Below are 18117 nucleotides of genomic sequence, written 5' to 3' on the forward strand. Positions count from 1 at the left end.
ATCTCCTCCCGCCTCGACTACTGCAACTCCCTCCTCACTGGCATCTCCTCCCATTCCCTCCACAGACTCTAAATGGTCCAAAACTCCGCTGCCCGCCTCCTCACCCACACCCGGTCCCGTGATCACATCACTCCCGTTCTCCGCTCTCTCCATTGGCTCCCCATCAAGCAGCGCATAAACTTTAAAATACTCCTCCTCACCTTCAAAGCTCTTCACCACCTAGCCCCCCCCCTACCTGTCTGACCTCCTCATCCCCCACCGCCCCACCCGAGCTCTCCGATCCTCCTCCTCTCTCACCCTGGCTGCACCAACATCCCGACTCAAAACTTTTGGCGACAGAGCATTCTCCCGAACAGCACCCCGACTCTGGAACTCCCTCCCCCAACCTGTCCGCCACTCTCCCTCACTCACAACATTCAAATCCCGCCTAAAAACATCCCTCTTCACCCAAGCCTATGACCTCCCCTACCCCTAGCCTCCTCTACCCCACTGTCTACACTTCTACCCCCTGTTACATCCCCATCATTTTCTCTCTACTTCTTCTGTCTTGTTCATTTTATCTGTTATGTGTATTGTACGTGTTGTCCCCCCCTGTCTGTAAATACCCCCCCCCCCCCCCCCTTTTTATTATGTTCAGCGTCTTTGGGTCACTGAAAAGCGCTATATAAATAAAAGTTATTATTAAAGCAGCCAATCTTTGTTTTTGATGGTGGTCTACACGCACGCACGCACGCGCACGCACACGCGCACGCGCACGCACACGCACACACACACACACACGCACACACACACACACACACTTTGTTGTTGTTGTTGTTGTTTTATGGCGGTTGGCATCCGAGTGTTGCATTACCGCCAGACTTTATTCCTCAGACGTTTCGTTGGATGAAGGTAATACAATATAAAGAACTGCTTCGTGCGTCATACAGATTTGAAATATTGCAAGAGGAGGCTTTTTCCTGAAGAATACACTGGTGAAAGAAGAGTCTTAAGTGCTGTTGAAGTATTTGGTCACCACCTACTGGCGTGTCAGAGAATTGCATAGAGAGTTGCATAGAAATTATATAAATCTCAAGGTTACAATAGGAGTATTTTGACAAGGACAAATTACAAAATTCCTTCTTGGTTTTGTGCCTGCACCTGTGCTAAAACTATTTATAAAGACATTGATAAAAAGGTTGGTAAAAAAAATAAAAAATGCATGAAATATTCATATGACAAATCTCAGCGGATAATATGGTAAGTATTCAGAAAAGTGCTTGCTGGACCAACTTTATAATTGACTTTCGAAAAATTACATCCGGGTTAAATTTGAAAATGGAAGTTGAAATTTGGAGCAAATGGGACAAATACACTGGACTATAAATTTAGAACTACTTATAATGTTTAAATGTTTGTGTCTTGTTTTGTTCATTCAGAAATAAAATAAAAAAGAAAGCTTATAAATATCCGTTAAAATAAACATGAGCTGCAATAAAAGAACACTTTAGTAGTTATTAGTATTTATATTAGTCATGATACTCGAGCCTCAGCTGCTCAAGTCTTATAGTACTATAAAGAATAACTACAGTATTTATTCCCCCACTTGTACAAAAGAAAAAACAGATTATTTATACTGAACCCCAAAAATATTGTTCTAGCCATTACTTATTGAACGATAAGTTAATAATTAATTAATTAATTAATTAATTAAATCGTGGTGTCAGGACTAGTCAAAAGCACTCAAAATGTCACCCCAAACACTGTCGCTGAAACCTAAGAATAGCCGATTAATGCAGTTGTCTTTACCAGAGTGACAGTGAGACTGAGCACTCGTCCTTCGCAGTCCACGAACAGAACGCTGTCCTCGTACCAGGGGTCCAAATGCAGGTAATTGAACATGCCAAACGCCTGCATGTGCTCCAGTGTGTACTGAGAGTCCTTCAGCTTCAGCTCCTCCACAGCTGCATGAACACAAAACATTCAGATGCAGTTTAAATAATTGTACCTGTTACATCCCATAACAATATTGAGGGAAGCCACAATTTTTATATCGTTCAAAACAACTTCTTAAAGTGCTTTTTGTAAACAGTACCTAATCTATTGTTATTTTTAATTGACTTTGCATGTATGATTTGTTGTCTGCCATTTATTGCATATTAAGAGCTTCATTAAATTTCTCTGCAGTGACAATTTATATCTTATCTGAATTACTACAATTTGATTGGCATAAACGATATACTGATGCACTAGTTACATTTTTTTTACTGTATACTGTAAGTGTATAGATAAATACTGAAAAACATTAGCCCCTTCTAAATGTATCGATTATGAGCATATAGTGCAAGTTGTGTTATGAATGTGAACATATGCTAAACAACCATAAACACACACAACGATACCCATACTTCATGTATTGGGGATGAGAAATAGATGCATTTTAACAAGGTTGAGAGGAATTCAACGTGTGTTTCATTCATTAGTTCATTCTTGCTTGTCACAAAATCAACGCTGTTTTGGGCTGGCACCACCACAAGTAGTAGTAAGTTAGTAGCTAAACTTCAGCTCGATGCTAACTACAATTTCTCACCCGCGTCCAGCTCAACGGTGTACGAAGGGATGGCGTCCAGCGACAGTCTGTAACTCTCAAAGTTTGGGTCCAGGAGCTCTCTGTTCACCTTCAAGGAGTAGTTTGCTGCCGCCATGGCTTTGATGGTAAAAAGAACACAATACTGAAGAAGATGCTCATGAGTGGTACACGCTTCCCTGCTCAAGTTCAACACGGAAACATTTCACGGCGGACCGAAGAGCAGTGGGTGCTCATGGGAAACGTAGTATCTTAAGACATTGCACAAATTCACAGTGTTACGATAAAAAGCGAGGTAATAAAATACATTTTATTCGACAGAATGAATATTTACTGTCATAATTTTGTGTTTGGTTGTTTTATCTTCGGATTTGTCAAAATTAATTTTACACGCGGAACCTTTGCGTCTTAGTTTATGCGAAGGGGGAATCTATTTACTAAACGGACCGAGTGCTCCCCAGCTGATCCGCTTCGACTAAGGTAACGTTTTATTTGTTATTTTTAGTATTCTGATTAAATTATTGTTTCTCTCTGTCACTGTATCCGTCTCCTTGTGTTTGCAGACAGATAATGAGCAAAGACTCACAGATGAGGGCTGCCATTAACCACAAGTTGATAGAAATGGGGGAGCGGGACCGGTGAGTGGTCCCTCTTCTTTTGCGGCAAATCAATCACAGCTCATTCCTTACACAACAATAATGTGAAAATACGCAAAATATAACATGGACATGCAGTGAAACCTTTTTAAATGTTGTCCAGGTTGAAAGAGTTGCTCAGGGCGAAGCTGGTGGAGTGTGGGTGGAAGGATCAGCTGAAAGCGCACTGTAAAGGTAAATGTTGAGCATAAGATTTGGGAAAATATTGAGAAGTTATTCTGTTATTACTGAACTTATACTCAGACGATATTACTTACATAATACCGTACGTTTTTTAAATGATAAATTATATAGTCTAATGAAAATGTGCATATCTTCAAAACAACAGTGACAATATTTTAATGATCTGGCCACACTTATTGTGAATTTAAATTTGTTTGATTTCGTCCAATTTAACTTGTTTATGTTCTTCTCAGATGTGATCAGAGAAAAGGGACTGGAGCATGTCACAGTGGAAGATTTGGTAACAGAAGTCACACCAAAAGGCAGAGGTAATAATCCTCACAATTATTATATAGGTCTACAAGAAAGATGTGGTCAATAATAATGTTGTATAGCTTGTTTTCAGATGTTTTAATTTTGTTCAATATTAATTCAGTCAATACTTGGTACTGGTAAGTTACTGCTGTAGCCACAGCTGCCCTGGGTTTGACTGACTCTGTGAAGCAACCAATCCATGCCATCGGCCCCTCCCGCCACCAATCACTCACACACCACATTCATCATTCATACACAGAACAGAACAATCCCAACTGGTCCGACTGAGGTTCAAGTTTACCAATCTCAAGTTGGCCACTGAGCCACTGCTGCCGTAAAGTAGTAACATTTTTAATTAAATGCCAAATATACAAAAGTCTTAAACGTTCAATTGCCAAAGATCAAATTTGCTATCGAGTAGTCAGTTATTTAGGTAGTATAATGTGCTCTGCTAGGAACTAACTCCCTGTTTCTCCAGGGAGGCTTCACTGTGATTTTTATTTTATATTGAATTACAATTGCAATACTCCTAATCACATATATTCCCCAAACCTTAAATCGGGCATTTGTACAGAAATGTGAAACGTGTCTTTTGATTATGCTTGTATCAAAGAAGTCCCTTGGGAATACAGAGTATTTCCTTCGTTTAATCATAAGGTCGTGTGAGTGATCATCATCATCAAATCAATTTATTTTTGTAAGGCCCAAAATCACAACAACAGTTGCCTCTGAGGGCCAGTGATGATTTTCTGGTCCTTTTCCCCCACAGCATTGGTTCCCGACAGCGTGAAGAAAGAACTCCTTCAGAGAATCAGAGCGTTTTTAGCTCAACACGCCACATTGTGAAGACAGCAGTTTCTGTGTAGACATTTTCTATTCATTTTTAAAGTCACAATTACAGTCCCACTGTTGATCTATGAAGTGTTATTTTTTTATTGTGTGTTTTCATAATAACTTGAGTTTGCAATGTTGCAGTTGAGTATTGAATAAAATCATGCCTATTTTTGGTGACCTATTTTGTCTCACTCTTATCTCATGTATCTTTTAACCCTCAAATATTCTGGAGAATTATTCTCTCTCAACTGAACCTGCTTTTGTAAAGCTTAATAATGGCTGCTGCATTCTTTACTTTCAGGACTATTCTTTTTTTTAGTCGAAACAGTATGTCAACACTGCATTTATTTTTATGTTTAATTATAGGTTAGCACTTGATGAAGTGTTAAAATTGTGAAATGCTGTCACTATTACTTGGCACAACACAGATATTATTTCAAGTACTTACAAAATACCAGAAACCATATGATTTTTTTGTCAGGTGAAGCGACACTAAATTATTGATTGTTGAAACACATTTATCTCAATACTCTTGAAGTGGCCTGTTTTTCAGTTGTAATTTTTTTTGTTTTTTAATTGCACCATAATTGAGAAAATGCAACAAGCACTAAGCGCAAAACAAACACTGACGAAGTCACAACATAAACTTATCACCACAAGCCCCAAACACATATGTAACAGTCCATAAAAATATGCACAATAAATTTCAGATCAGATCCCATTGCTTATGGTCATTAAGACAGTAGTAGTCAACAAAATAATAAATATAACTAGATCGGAACTAGATAATGTGCGAGTGTCTGCATTCTTGTGTAAAAGTACTACATGTGTGTAGTAAAGATTTTATTCTTGTTAAGCTGTTCATTCCATGGAGTGCTCGAGTCTATTGTTCGTCCCCTGGGGGCGTGACGCCGGATGTTGTTCAACAACATCCCATATAGCTTTATACACAGTACAAACAAAACAGCGCTGCAGCATCACCTCGCTGTTACTGGACTGTACCATTATGCTACACTGAGGGGTAACATGGTGCTGAAAGTGAAACGCGTATCGGCCTTTATTCCCTTTAAAGGTTGAATGGATGATTTTTTGGCCCAAATCTGAGTCTCATTTCCTCGTGGCGTGGACGGCCGATTAGTCCTGCCATGAATCAATCATAAAACGCACCTACTGCTCACCTGCAGCCGCGTGCGGCTCGTCCCAGGAGAGTAGCACGTTTCTGCGTGTCTAAGCGCATTGATCTATCAAAACTATAATAACTATAATATAGTTCCCTCAGTGTACGGGACAAAATGAAGACGGAGAAAGACTGTTCGAGCTGATTCAGAAGAAGACAGAAATCTACGGGAGATGAGAGATGCGATGCGATGGCGCCCGGATCGCTCTAACAAACAAAGCACGTGTGTGTTGTGTCAGTCCGCACGGGGGGAGTACGCATGCGCACTTCCGCCTGGGTTCTCAAATCACAGAAAAATTGTGCATTGCGCCTTTAAATCATGAGATTATTCTTGTTAATGAGAGTAAAGTAATTAATTAACAAGATTTTTCTCGTTATTTAACGAGAATAATCTAATGAATTAATGACTTTGTTCTCGTAGTGCCCCGCATTTTTTATTTGTTTGGTTGACCCTTATACTGTACTCCGTTGTAGTTTGATATTTTTTAAGATAACACATTTTTAAACAAACACTTGTGCATCCGTACTATAGAGACGGTCCCTAACTGGCACATCAAGGGGCACTTCAGCGCAGCTCCCTGCACCGAGCTACTGCAGGCCGGACACATACAGACAAAGCTCACGCTCTAGTTGCGGAGGCAAATGTCCAACGTCCAACGTGAAACTAACTTTATTTTTTTGCAGATATTCTTCACTCAAGGTCACAAGTACTTCCCGCACTGTGGCACATGATGAAATGCTTTGTGTCTTGTGTTTATTTTATGATTAATGATTATTAGTAACTGTATGGTGTTAAAAAAAGATTAGAGCCAAAGTGATTATCAAACGTCACTTTGTTGATTTCAAAGTGAATTACAGTAACCTTTTTGACAGTTATTTGGGACTGAAACAGACTTGGATATGGTGTCATCTTAATATTGTGGCTCTTTATGACACTCCAACATCAAGAATTAAAGTTAACGGTCACTTGACAGACCCGCTGACTCTGGAAAGAGGGGTGAGGCAGGGCTGCGCTCGGTTGGCCCCTCTTCCTGTTTACACTGTACTAAGAACCATTGGCCCAACATATTAGACAATCAGAAAAAATCCATGGTGTTACAATTTATTTGCCTGACTGGCAAGCCCCTCCCACATTCTGGTCGAATGCGTCAGGGTCTGGAATCAAAGTCAGAGGCAATGAAGTCGTCGGTAATCCATTTACCTATCCAATCCCAGGCGGAGTTTTAACGCGTCACACTGAGATACGGAAGTAGCGCTTTCCACCACCGTTCCAAAACATTCAAGATGGGGGACCTGGCTCGTGACCGAGTTTTTACTTCTGCTCTCGCTTCAGTTTGAACAATCAGGAAAGTCTACTCTACTTGCCATGATAAACATGCGTTAGATGCGGTTATACGCAGGGCGTCATCGTGATTCAGGAGACATTTTCTGCTTTCGGGGATGGATAACGCGGAACACGCCTTGTTGACATGGGCTACGTAATATCCGGTTAAGCGTGTCGCGTTTTTTGCGTCACTTCTGGGTTGATGTGATTGGTTCTGTCTCTTCTCTCTAAACTCCGCCCTAGAAATTTAAACACAGTGGTCGAGCCCCAGACCCACACACAGTTTTGATTGTTGTTGAAGTTGTTTGCAAAACATGTTGGGAATGGCTGGTCAGGCAAAAATTTATAGGAGGGAACAAAAGATTTTCTGCTACATAGATGATGTCTTATTGTTTTTGACCAAACCAGAAATTTCACACCTAATGTGATGCATTCCCTTGATAATGTTGAGCCAATGTGAGGTTATAAATTTAATATGCAAAAGATTTGTGGCAAACCTCTCTGACTTTTAGGAGGGCCTATCCTTAAATCTTTATTATTGTTTCCCCTCCATCCCTTGTTGGGTTTTGTCTATGGAAGTTTTTGTTTAAAGGAGATCTTCTACTGAAAGTGTTTTCAAACTTCCTATAAGTGATCTGTTCTTTTCTTCTGTATCTACCTCTGTTTCTACCTGCGTTGCACCAATGAAATTTCCCCATGTGGGACAATAAAGGAATATCTTATCTTAAATGGAAAACAGAATCCCCTAAATATTTAGGTGATTCTCTCCATAAAGACTTGCCCATCGTTCAAGAGAAAAACTACACCCCTTTTCCTCTATAAAGACAAACCTTGAAAATACAGACCTTATTCCATTTAACATGAAATACAAATAAATAAGAAAAATGAATGTTTTGCCCAGATCTATTCCAGACTCTCCTAATTTCCCCAGGCAACTTTTTATTAGTGGAATAAATAATAATAATAATCTATAGATTTATATGGCATGGTAAAAAAGACCCTGCAACTACCAAAAGAAGAAGGTGGTTTTGGCCTACCCAAGTTAGATGAAGCCACAAAACCCTAACCCACAAAAACAACTAGAAAGTATTAACAGTTAACAACAATTTGCAAATTATAACCGTGCCCTTTCTATTTTGACTGTTATTTGTTTGTAATTTACCCTATAAACCCTAGTATTTTACAATCAAATGTATGTAATAATTATTTGTACAAAAGACAGGAAAACCAGGACTTCATAGTGACATGTTTATTATTAGAATCCTCTGAGTGCAGGTGAAATAAACAGCAGCTGTGTGTGACTAAAGCAGGGTGGTGGTTTGTGTTTTTACTTGGTGGTTTTCTGGGTGAAAGCCTCCCACAGCACAGCGATCTGGGCCTTCACGTCCTGGGCGTTGGCCTCCAGTTTGGCCTTGAGCTCCTCAGTGGACGTAACCAGAGTCTCCAGCAGCACCTCCCTCATTCTGCTGCTCAACTCGAGCCCGTAATCATCCACCATCTCCATCAACTCGACCGTGATATCGTTTGACATCAACTCTATCTTTTTGCCGTACCTTTTGCCTATCAGAGCCAGGAGACTAGCCATGGTGGTCGTTAGGTCCTGGGACTTCGGCATCAGGACGGTTTGGAGAGTCTTGGGGTCCACCATGGCTTCGATGAGGAAATCTGCGTCCCTCACGAGCGCGTCCAGCTTGGTCTGGATGTCGGCAACGAGCTGCTCGACTTTTGGCCGGAGGTGGGCGCTGACTTTGGACAGAGTGAACTCCAGCTGAGACTTGAGTTCTTCGGCATCATCAGTGATGTGGATGAGCAGCTCGTGGCACAGAGCAGGTTCATAGCTCTCCAGGGCATCGCTGTACTTGTTCACAATATCGGCGCGTTGGGAAAGCTTAGTGCTGGAAAACATACAGGAAATACAATATGAGAGCTCCTAATTTCCATTACAATTATTGGGGAATTATTTCAGTTACAATTATTGGGGAAAAATTCACTGAGACCAAACAACAGTGATATCTATTTCTTTGTCTAACATCCTCAAGTTTGTGACCAGCTTTACAAAACGTTCTGAATGACAAAAAACAGCCAGATAAAGTAAATTACATTTAGTTTAGTATTGTTTGGACTATAGATAGAATTAAAAATACTTTTTTTGTCACATTTGTCTGAGTTATGATTACTGTTGTGACCTGAATAATCACATGCTATCACATTACAGCTGATGGCATTGGAAATTCTATTGTGCCTTTTGATTGTTCTATATCTATTTTATTCTAATGATTGTTAAAAAAAAACTGTTCTAGATATAATAGTTGCATGATGTTTAATACGATGACGGTTCTTGGTAACGATTCGAGTTCTCTGTCATTTCTGACTCTACAAAATGACAAATAACTGAACAAAACCAGTCTAAACCGCTCAAATGACCGTTCAATTCACACATTCAGCCTCTCTTACTTGACTTCCCGACCCAGCTTCGAGTTCTGGATCTGTTTCAGCGACTGCTCGGTATACGGCGCCATCCAGGCAGCATATTCCCAAAACATGTCCCTCACCAGGTCCAGGTCGGTCTTGTACTCTACAACGTTGGCATTGCAGACTGTACGAGGAACAAAGACTTCATATCAAAGTAGATGACATTTATTATTATGAGTAGTAAATGATCAACTGTACACACATCTATTTGTTATTTATTGGTTTGAAATGCTTTTTATCTTATTTATTTAAAAGCAGTACTGTAATTAGCTATTTTACATAGTGTAAAATCTGAATTCATCCAACTAATTTAATACAACAAAGTAAATCTGTTTTTGTTTGTACCTGGAGAGTTTATTTGTCAAGTGGTGTTTTTCAAAAGCCAGATCTATTTCTGTGCAACAAAAATACCCCTATAACTATTCTGTAATTAATAACCATTAAATTAAAAAGAAAATAATAATGACAAATGTTCTAAACTGAGATATTTATTTGTGAAATTAACTCTTCATTTACTCTTTTTTTTCCAATAAATATATAATGATTTGATGTCTAATTTAGTAACATCACAAGAACAGCTCTACCCACAAAGACAAAAGTAGTATTTCAATATATGCAGTTTGTAGGTTTTACACTCACCAGAAATAAGGGCAAGAGCCACAAGGAATTTCATGTTTGAATCTGTAAAAAGACAAAATCACATCTTGTTGAATTCAGTCAAATCCTGCTGATGTTTTAGTGTGGAGTGGGTGTTGTTACCGTGGAGTGGGTGTTGTTACCGTGGAGTGGGTGTTGTTACCGTGGAGTGGGTGTTGTTACCGTGGAGTGGGTGTTGTTACCGTGGAGTGGGTGTTGTTGCCGTGCAGCGTGGGCCTGTCCCGTCTCTTTGGCACCTCTGTGTTGGCTCGGGGTGTTGGGCAAGCTTTTATAGAGCGATCCAGATCCAAAGTCTCACTCACCTGTGCCCTGCTGGACGAGACCAGCCACAATCCACTCCACGTTACACAGAGAACGACTTGGTAAAATGTAAAAGGGACACGATAAGAACAAATGTTAGTTTTTGTACAAATGTTTGCTGTATTATTATCAGTTAATATGCATAATATGCAATAGTTGCTTATAGTCATTTAGACAGTAGTAGTCGACCTACACCAAGTAATAAATATAATTATCTTGTGGAACAGACAGAAGAGACAGGGGGCAGGGGAGACAGGGAGGATGGGACAGGTGAGACAGGGGACGAACTGGGGCTGTGCAAACTTTTCGTCATCTGATCAATGACAATTTTCTTTTTTAACTATTTTAAATCATTTTGTCGGTAAAAAAACAAAAATGTATTGTATTCATGTATTTATTACAGGAACAGTGCATATTAATAAACATTTCTGTAAATGTGCCAGAATTGGCCAAAAGGCTATTTTTCATCTGTAGTATTGGGTCTGTAAAAGACCCAAGCTTGTCATAGGCGTTTTGTCATGAATAAAACCTAATTTAGTATATAATGTTATTAACTGCACAGCCTGTATAATATTTGTATACTTAAAAACTTGGGAAAATATTTATATTTCCACTATGACTAAGCCTAAATCAAAATGTGCCAAGTACTCACAAGTCAGCCTCTGGAACAGCGCAGAATTGGCTGCTGCGGTAAAACACAGCGTTTCAAAGAAGACGCACTCGCGTGATTTTTCGTCACTTTTACCACGAGGGTCCACGACCGTCACACACAGACCATTAAAGCGGAATGGAATCGAATGCACACTTACTTTATGCATCTGCTTGATATCGTCACATGAGTGGAAGCAGAGCAAGTTCAACTGTTAGAGTCTCAGAGTCTGAGGACTACGAAACGTCTGAGGAATAAAGTCTGGCGGTAATGCAACACTCGGATGCCAACCGCCATAAAACAACAACAACAACAACAACAAATGGGAGAGAGACGAGTGCAAGGGAACACTTGAAATATGATATAGCGCAAAACACATACTTTGAATACTACAACTACAGTAGGTGCGGTAAATGCCGCCAACCATCATTAAAAGTAACAACAACAACAACAACAACAACTACAACAACAACTACAACTACAACTACAACTACTACTACTACAGAAGCGTGTGCGGCGGGACAGAGGAGAGACACTGACCACTCCTCAGATGCTCACATACTTTAACAAGAATCAGCTGTAGATGTCTCAGTTAAAATGTATGTATTGTATTCATTTATTTATTTATTACAGGGACAGTGCATGTTAATACAACATTCTGAAAATGTGCCAGAATTGGCCAAAAGGATATTTTTCATCTGTAGTATTGACTGCTCTCTCTCATTAGAGATTAACCCCTTGTTGGCGCTGGGCATTTTTCTGATGTTCAAAACACGTCTGTCACGTTTGATGTGCGCACATTTATCCAAATGTACCTATTTACTTGGACCTATTGAATGCCATTTTTCCTGATCGCTCATATTTCCCCTGCGTCTCCCTGAAACATAACACCATTTCTTCTCCAGTTAACAGTGACTAGGTGGGACAGTGGGGGATCCCGACACCTACAGGATGCAGCCTGCGTCCAAAAATCGACTTTCTTTCATGACTCTGTTCTTTGCACTTTTAATCCCCTGCAGTAAGTCGAGTTAAAACTAAGATGGAAAATTTTGTAAAATTTCAAGTTGCATTAAATTACAGTTTGAAACGCTTTTCCCCCCAGATGCACTAAAAATCTCTAATGTCAGTCCATCCAAAGGAAGTCTTGGTGGAGCCACAAGGCTCACCATTTCAGGCGAAGGTATACAATTACTAATTATTGTTAGTAAAATCCTAAACATATGTTTCCATTCACAAACCAAGGAATGACTTATGATCATTTTGAATCTGCAGGTTTTGCTCAGGCATCCCAGTTTCAGCTGAACCCGGGCAACGGTGATGGAAACCATGTGACTCTGGTGTCAGACACAATGTCGTTTGTGTGTGACGTGGAGAGAGACTCAACACACGGAAACCAGATCATGTGTTACACCAGGTATGTATTTCACATCTGTAATTTAGCAATGAAGAATACTGTCTCCATGCTTTATTAAAAGGGCTGTAGTTTAATTGTAAATCAAATATAAGTTTAGAAGGAGAAGCTCGGTTTCTCTCACACTACAGGCTCTGATGTTGTCTTTGGGCCACAACACATGCACGAAGCTTTTACTTATCTATGCTCGACGGTCCAAATGACGTAAACCACACATTTACACACGTTTACAAATATTCAATAAGTCTAGTGGAACGTCTTTATCTTTTTTGAAATGTTGATCTTTGAACAAATTCGAAACAAATATCTAGTGTTGCTAGTTTCTGATTCTGTTTTAAAAGTCCTAAATCAGAATTGTGTGCTGATAAAAGAATTTGTCCTGTTCGTTTCAGAGCAATGCCTTATGGAACGTATGATGTCAAAGTCACAGTGGACCGCGTTATCATTCCTGACAGTAACATTTGTAAATATTGTGTTTTCTCGGTAAGTGCATTTACATTGTACTGATCACATACTTCCTTTATGTCTTATTTTCTTGCTGTTTTTCTTCAGACTTGTACGTATCGCACTCCAAAAATAAGATCTCTGGACCTTCTGAGCGGTTTGCCAGGTACATGCTAACTCTTGTAGACAAAACTAAACTATATAATCCTTTTTATATTTACTTAACAAACCCTTGCACTTCTCAAGGGAGTTTGCTGACTATCGAAGGAATGATCATAACTGATGCTTTTGGAAGTAGCAACAGGACAAGCACAAACACTGTCGACAGCAGAATTGTCAGGTAAAATTGTCATTTATGTTTGATCAATTTCAGTGTGAAACTCCTGTATGCAAAGTGAGACTGTGGTGGCACGTGCAATCCATATTTACTGTATTTAATACAATTCATGAAGAATAACTTATTGCTTCTGAAGATAGAAAAGTACTTATTACAGTACAAGTACTTATTACAGGCTACAAGTCGAAGTATGATTTGTTGTACCAATACCAGATTGTTTTTAGACTCTGGGGGGCTCAAATTAGACTGGAGAGGACCACCGTAATCTTGAAATTAATGGGAAACTCTGAAAATGCTGAACAAAATGCAAATGAATATCACATTTTTAGAGCACTGAACACATTAAGATTTGATCATAATTCATATTCATGTAATATCTTAATAGCTAATTTCTGTGTCTTTGTTTGAGCTTAAAACAATATGACAATTTCACCTAAATCAGATCACAATTTGTGTTTAGCATCACGTTTCAAATCCTAGTATTCATTATAATTCTGTGATAATGCTTATAACGTTAGAAATGCCCAAATATAATTATTTTATCTATTTATTTATTTTTCCAGAGCCTTCCTCAGAGGAATGCCGTGTGAGCTGCTTAAACCAGATTCAGATGAACTGTAAGTGTTTCTGAAATGTCAATAAAGAATGAATAAATCAATACTAATGGTAATATATATTTGAAGGTATCGTTTGGAGTTGAACAATGAAAAGAGTACGTCAGGGTACATGAGCTGCAAAATGACGGGATCATACATTGGTAAGATTGTTTATGTCACACATCTTAAGAAGTCGTCAGTAAAGACTTTTTTGTTTAAGTCTTCACTATTTTATTATTTCTTTGTAAAACAGGACACCATAACCTGAGTTTCATTACGGATGGTTATTATGGAAGGTAAAGCATTTTGTAAAGTGTTACCAACTCAAATTTGTAGATTTGTTTAGACTTAGATACTCTAGAAAAGCTTGTTCTGGAATAAAAGTACCAAGGATACAAATAACACCTGAGAATAACAGTTGTTGCAATAATATTACATTTCTGAATTATCTACCTCTGTATCTACCTGCGTTGCACCAATGAAATTTCCCCATGTGGGACAATAAAGGATTATCTTATCTTATCTTATCTTATCTTACTTTAAAAGGTTCCTTTGAGATGTCCCACTCACAAACTGCTCTTTTTAGGAGTATTACGCTGTCACACTTGTACCAGGTTTCCTCCTTGAATAAGTTGGGGATGTTTCAGACGTTTGCTGGTATGTGCCTGTATAAAACTGCCATTTTACTTTCTACATGAAGTATGAGATTATCATTATTTGTTGTATCATTCAGAGGTGACAGGAGTCTCCCCATCCCAGGGCAGCATCAAAGGAGGCACCACACTGACCATCCACGGGCGACACTTGGGTGACCAGACCGACTATCCTGCTCGGGTTGTCGTTGGAGGTGAAGAATTGTTAAATTTTGTTTTCTTTGTTTGTCAGGTTGAGGGAGCTGTATCTCCCTGTTGACAGATTTGCTTTAACAGTTGGATTTGGCGTGGGTCATGCACTCAGGGGTGGAAAGTAACTGAGAATAAATACTCTCGCTGCTGTCATTGAGTAGATTCTTTTAAGTAATTGTACTTTTTTGAAGTGATTTGATCAATTGAGAATAATTCTAGCCATGCGATTGAATTTTTTTTTCGAGTTAGTGAGTAAAGTTTTAATTGTCCCAGGACACGGTTGTTTCACGGCTGCATCTGCTCCTCTCTAAACCTGCAAAAACACTTCATGAAACTGCTTTGCCAGGTCTAATTGGCCAGAGCTGCAGTTTAAGTTAATACAGCAAAATAGTTTAATTACTCATCATCTAATCTACATCTGTCATCACCAGAGACAGTTACTGTTATTAAGGGTCTTGAACTCACTAAACCTGTTGTTTGGTGTACATTTACCTTAAACATGTGACTAGACTTAAATTATAGTTAGGTGGGCTTTTAAATACTTCATTATTACATTGTTACATTTTCCTCATTGTCCACTTTCAAATAATTAGTCACATCTTAGAACAGTGATTTTCGAGCTATATAATGTCAATAGTAAAGGCCTTCGGCATGTTGTTTTTGTGTTATTCATTTTTTGATATGTTTTTGTCCTTTTGTACCAACACTTTGGAACACAGACTCGTGCATCATTGTCCACAGTGGATTGTTCGGCTGTCGAAACATTTTGTACTTAGCACGTTTAAACAAAAGAACATCCTCTTGTGTTGTTTTACCTCGCACACAAAAATGTCTTAATAGTGACAGAGCGTAAACAATGACATTGACATAATCACATTGTTGAACTGGTGCAATACATTTCTAAGAACAGATAAGGTGGAATCAGATCATGAGTGTTTCAAGTTAAAGCAATGTTTGTTTGTTTGTTATGGTGTGAATGAATGCAATAGAAAGGCCTTTTTTAAAGTTAAAGGTGCACTATGTAACTTTTCTGATGGAGGCTCTGCCACCTGCTTATCTCTATGGAGATGTAATTGTTTAGTGTTTTGTTTTTGTTTTATTTTTTAAGCTGCAATTGATAAATGCAATATTGTAGAACATTACCAGCAAAACTACATTTCCATGGAAACAAGACGGTGGGAGACCCCCACCAGAAAAGTTACACAGTCCACCTTTAAAACAGATTAGTACTTTTACTGATAACTGCTGCAAGGTTTTTCTTAGCTTGTTTTTACAGCGTGGAATCAATGCAATCATGTTTTTAATGAAAACTAATGGCCTGTTATTACTTGTGTTAGACAATGATTTGTCCCTTTGTGATAGTTTTCAATACTAAAATAACATGTCTACAAATGTTTAGTTAAGGCTACCCAAATAAATTGTCTGTTTGCTGTAACCCGAGTCAACATTTTTCAAGTGGCTCGGTCGGTAGGCAAATTCTTATTTTTTTTACTTTGAAGGCAAAAAAAAAAGATGCAAATTTTGCCATTTTTTGAGTCGGAGTGACCACCAGGGGTCAGGCTTCAACAGTCAATGACGGAAAACGTCTCTCTCAACCCGATCAGCAGACTATTCAATCGACCTTTTGTACGCCGTTATCCTTTATTTTGGTAGCGAAGGCGAGCGGGGGGAACATGCGAGGGACACGGGCGCCGCCATGTTTGTTGTGATGACGCTACTGGGCGTGTGTCAATCCCAGAATGCATCGCGTAAAACACCCTGACAGAGTCTGGCATGTCCTCTGGACAATGTAGTGGCGCCGAGAGTCTGAGGACTACGACAAAGTCTGAGGAATAAAGTCTGGCGGTAATGCAACACTTGGATGCCAACCGCCATAAAACAACAACAACAACAACAACAACAACAAAGACATGTTTAGGGGTGGAGGTGGTCTCCTGTCCTCGCCCAGTCTCGTAGACGCACGGCTACCAAGCGGCGACATCAGTGGACATATTAAAGCCTATAGAATGAAGCCTGAAGAATAAAGCTGTACGGTGGAAGCACCGAACGTCAAAGAAGGAGAGGAAGATGAGGAAGAGTCTCCCTGGAATAAAGCCAGTTCTGAGACAACAACAACTATTCTAGTCACAAAGACATATCATGACCTCATGGGCTTTGTAACACCAAAGCAATGGAAGGAGTACTTTTACGGACTACGACAGAGTCTGAGGATAAAGTCTGGCAAAGTCTGAGGAATAAAGTCTGGCGGTAATGCAACACTTGGATGCCAACCGCCATAAAACAACAACAACAACAACAACTACGACAAAGTCTGAGGAATAAAGTCTGGCGGTAATGCAACAACTTGGATGCCAACCGCCATAAAACAACAACAACAACAACAACAACAAAGACATGTTTAAGGCAAATTGGCGTCACTAACTCGTGGTCTGTTACGTTATGTCATATGTGGCAGAGTAATTAAAACACGCACATGTTTTGCGCAGTGCGTTATCTTTGCTGTACGGATAATAAACGTGACATAAATATACGACACGGTGGTCAAGGAAAGTCCGGTGGCGAAATAATTGAAAAATAAAAGAATTCGACGTTTTTTCTTCAAAATGCTGATACAAATTTTTTAGTTGGCTAGTTTCACGCCGGGTCGGTCGGGTTACGGCAAACACACATATTATTTTGCTCACCCTAATCATTAAATGTTTATTTATTATGCTTATTTAGTCTGTTTGTTTGCACAGGTCTGCCTTGTGAAGTCCTGCATGTTGCAGACGACAAAATCTTGTGCAAAACATCCGAGTGGAAACCAAATGAATTTGCAGAGTTCGGAGTTGGTGAGAAAAACACATTTTCTTTTATTGTTTAGCTCAAAATGAGAACAAAACTTGACCTGAAAAAGTTTGTGTTGGGAAAATGTTATTATGATGATCTAGTTGTGTGAGATGAAGAAAGTGGGATAATGAACCTTGTGACAAAAAACGACTTATCAATCAGTGTGATCATAATATGTGTCTTGTCTCCGTCTCATAGTTGGTGGTACATTTTAACACTGTGGTCAAAGTAAGAAAACTCCCAGTAAATCGTCACGCTGAAAAATAAATACATCAGCGCTGCGTTTATCTTAGCACACATCACATCTTTGTACTTTGTACAACAAAGCAGTCGGTCTTGTGCGATCACCTTGTCACAGAGCGTAAAGAACCATTGCTTTGATGGACTTCACGTTGTGACAAGATAATAGTCTCGACTCTGTAACACGGCATGTCGTCCAGAGTTTAATCCGTGTAAAAAAGGTTAGACAGGAAGCACGTCAAAGCATCAAAAGAATCTGGTGTAATCACTAGTTCACTAGTGTAGGGTCTCAAACTACATGTA

At 39.3% G+C, this 18117-nt stretch overlaps 4 protein-coding genes across 4 annotated transcripts in view; 2 read left to right on the plus strand and 2 right to left on the minus strand.

The window, feature by feature from the left end:
- nudcd1 (NudC domain containing 1) overlaps positions 1–2772 on the minus strand; it is a 48339-nt gene extending 45567 nt beyond the window's left edge. Inside the window, exons 1-2 of the mRNA XM_072448102.1 lie at positions 2570–2772; positions 1789–1943 (exon numbers count right to left, since the gene is read on the minus strand). Coding sequence (XP_072304203.1) covers positions 1789–1943; positions 2570–2684 — 270 coding nt within the window. The 5' untranslated portion in view covers positions 2685–2772. The remainder of the gene's footprint in view (positions 1–1788; positions 1944–2569) is intronic.
- Positions 2773–2994: 222 nt separating this feature from the next.
- LOC140361466 (transcription and mRNA export factor ENY2-2) lies at positions 2995–4715 on the plus strand. Its single transcript, XM_072447177.1, has 5 exons — positions 2995–3046; positions 3130–3204; positions 3326–3396; positions 3639–3713; positions 4469–4715. Exons 2-5 carry the CDS (start codon positions 3137–3139, stop codon positions 4543–4545), a joined length of 291 nt encoding a protein of 96 aa, XP_072303278.1. The 5' UTR covers positions 2995–3046; positions 3130–3136; the 3' UTR covers positions 4546–4715.
- Positions 4716–8361: 3646 nt separating this feature from the next.
- On the minus strand, positions 8362–10179 carry LOC140361518 (uncharacterized). Its single transcript, XM_072447230.1, has 3 exons — positions 10146–10179; positions 9489–9630; positions 8362–8929 (listed from the first exon to the last, which is right to left on the minus strand). Exons 1-3 carry the CDS (start codon positions 10177–10179, stop codon positions 8362–8364), a joined length of 744 nt encoding a protein of 247 aa, XP_072303331.1.
- Positions 10180–12232: 2053 nt separating this feature from the next.
- Positions 12233–18117, plus strand: part of LOC140361519 (fibrocystin-L-like) — a 56791-nt gene continuing 50906 nt past the window's right edge. Inside the window, exons 1-8 of the mRNA XM_072447231.1 lie at positions 12233–12292; positions 12396–12526; positions 12916–13006; positions 13076–13133; positions 13214–13307; positions 14487–14557; positions 14634–14747; positions 17484–17576. Of these exons, the coding sequence (XP_072303332.1) occupies positions 12233–12292; positions 12396–12526; positions 12916–13006; positions 13076–13133; positions 13214–13307; positions 14487–14557; positions 14634–14747; positions 17484–17576 (712 nt within the window). The remainder of the gene's footprint in view (positions 12293–12395; positions 12527–12915; positions 13007–13075; positions 13134–13213; positions 13308–14486; positions 14558–14633; positions 14748–17483; positions 17577–18117) is intronic.

Source organism: Eucyclogobius newberryi, unplaced genomic scaffold (genome assembly GCF_026437365.1).
Source record: "Eucyclogobius newberryi isolate DKJ021-1_F unplaced genomic scaffold, fEucNew1.0.hap1 SCAF_16, whole genome shotgun sequence".
Classification (NCBI taxonomy): Eukaryota; Metazoa; Chordata; class Actinopteri; order Gobiiformes; family Gobiidae; genus Eucyclogobius; species Eucyclogobius newberryi.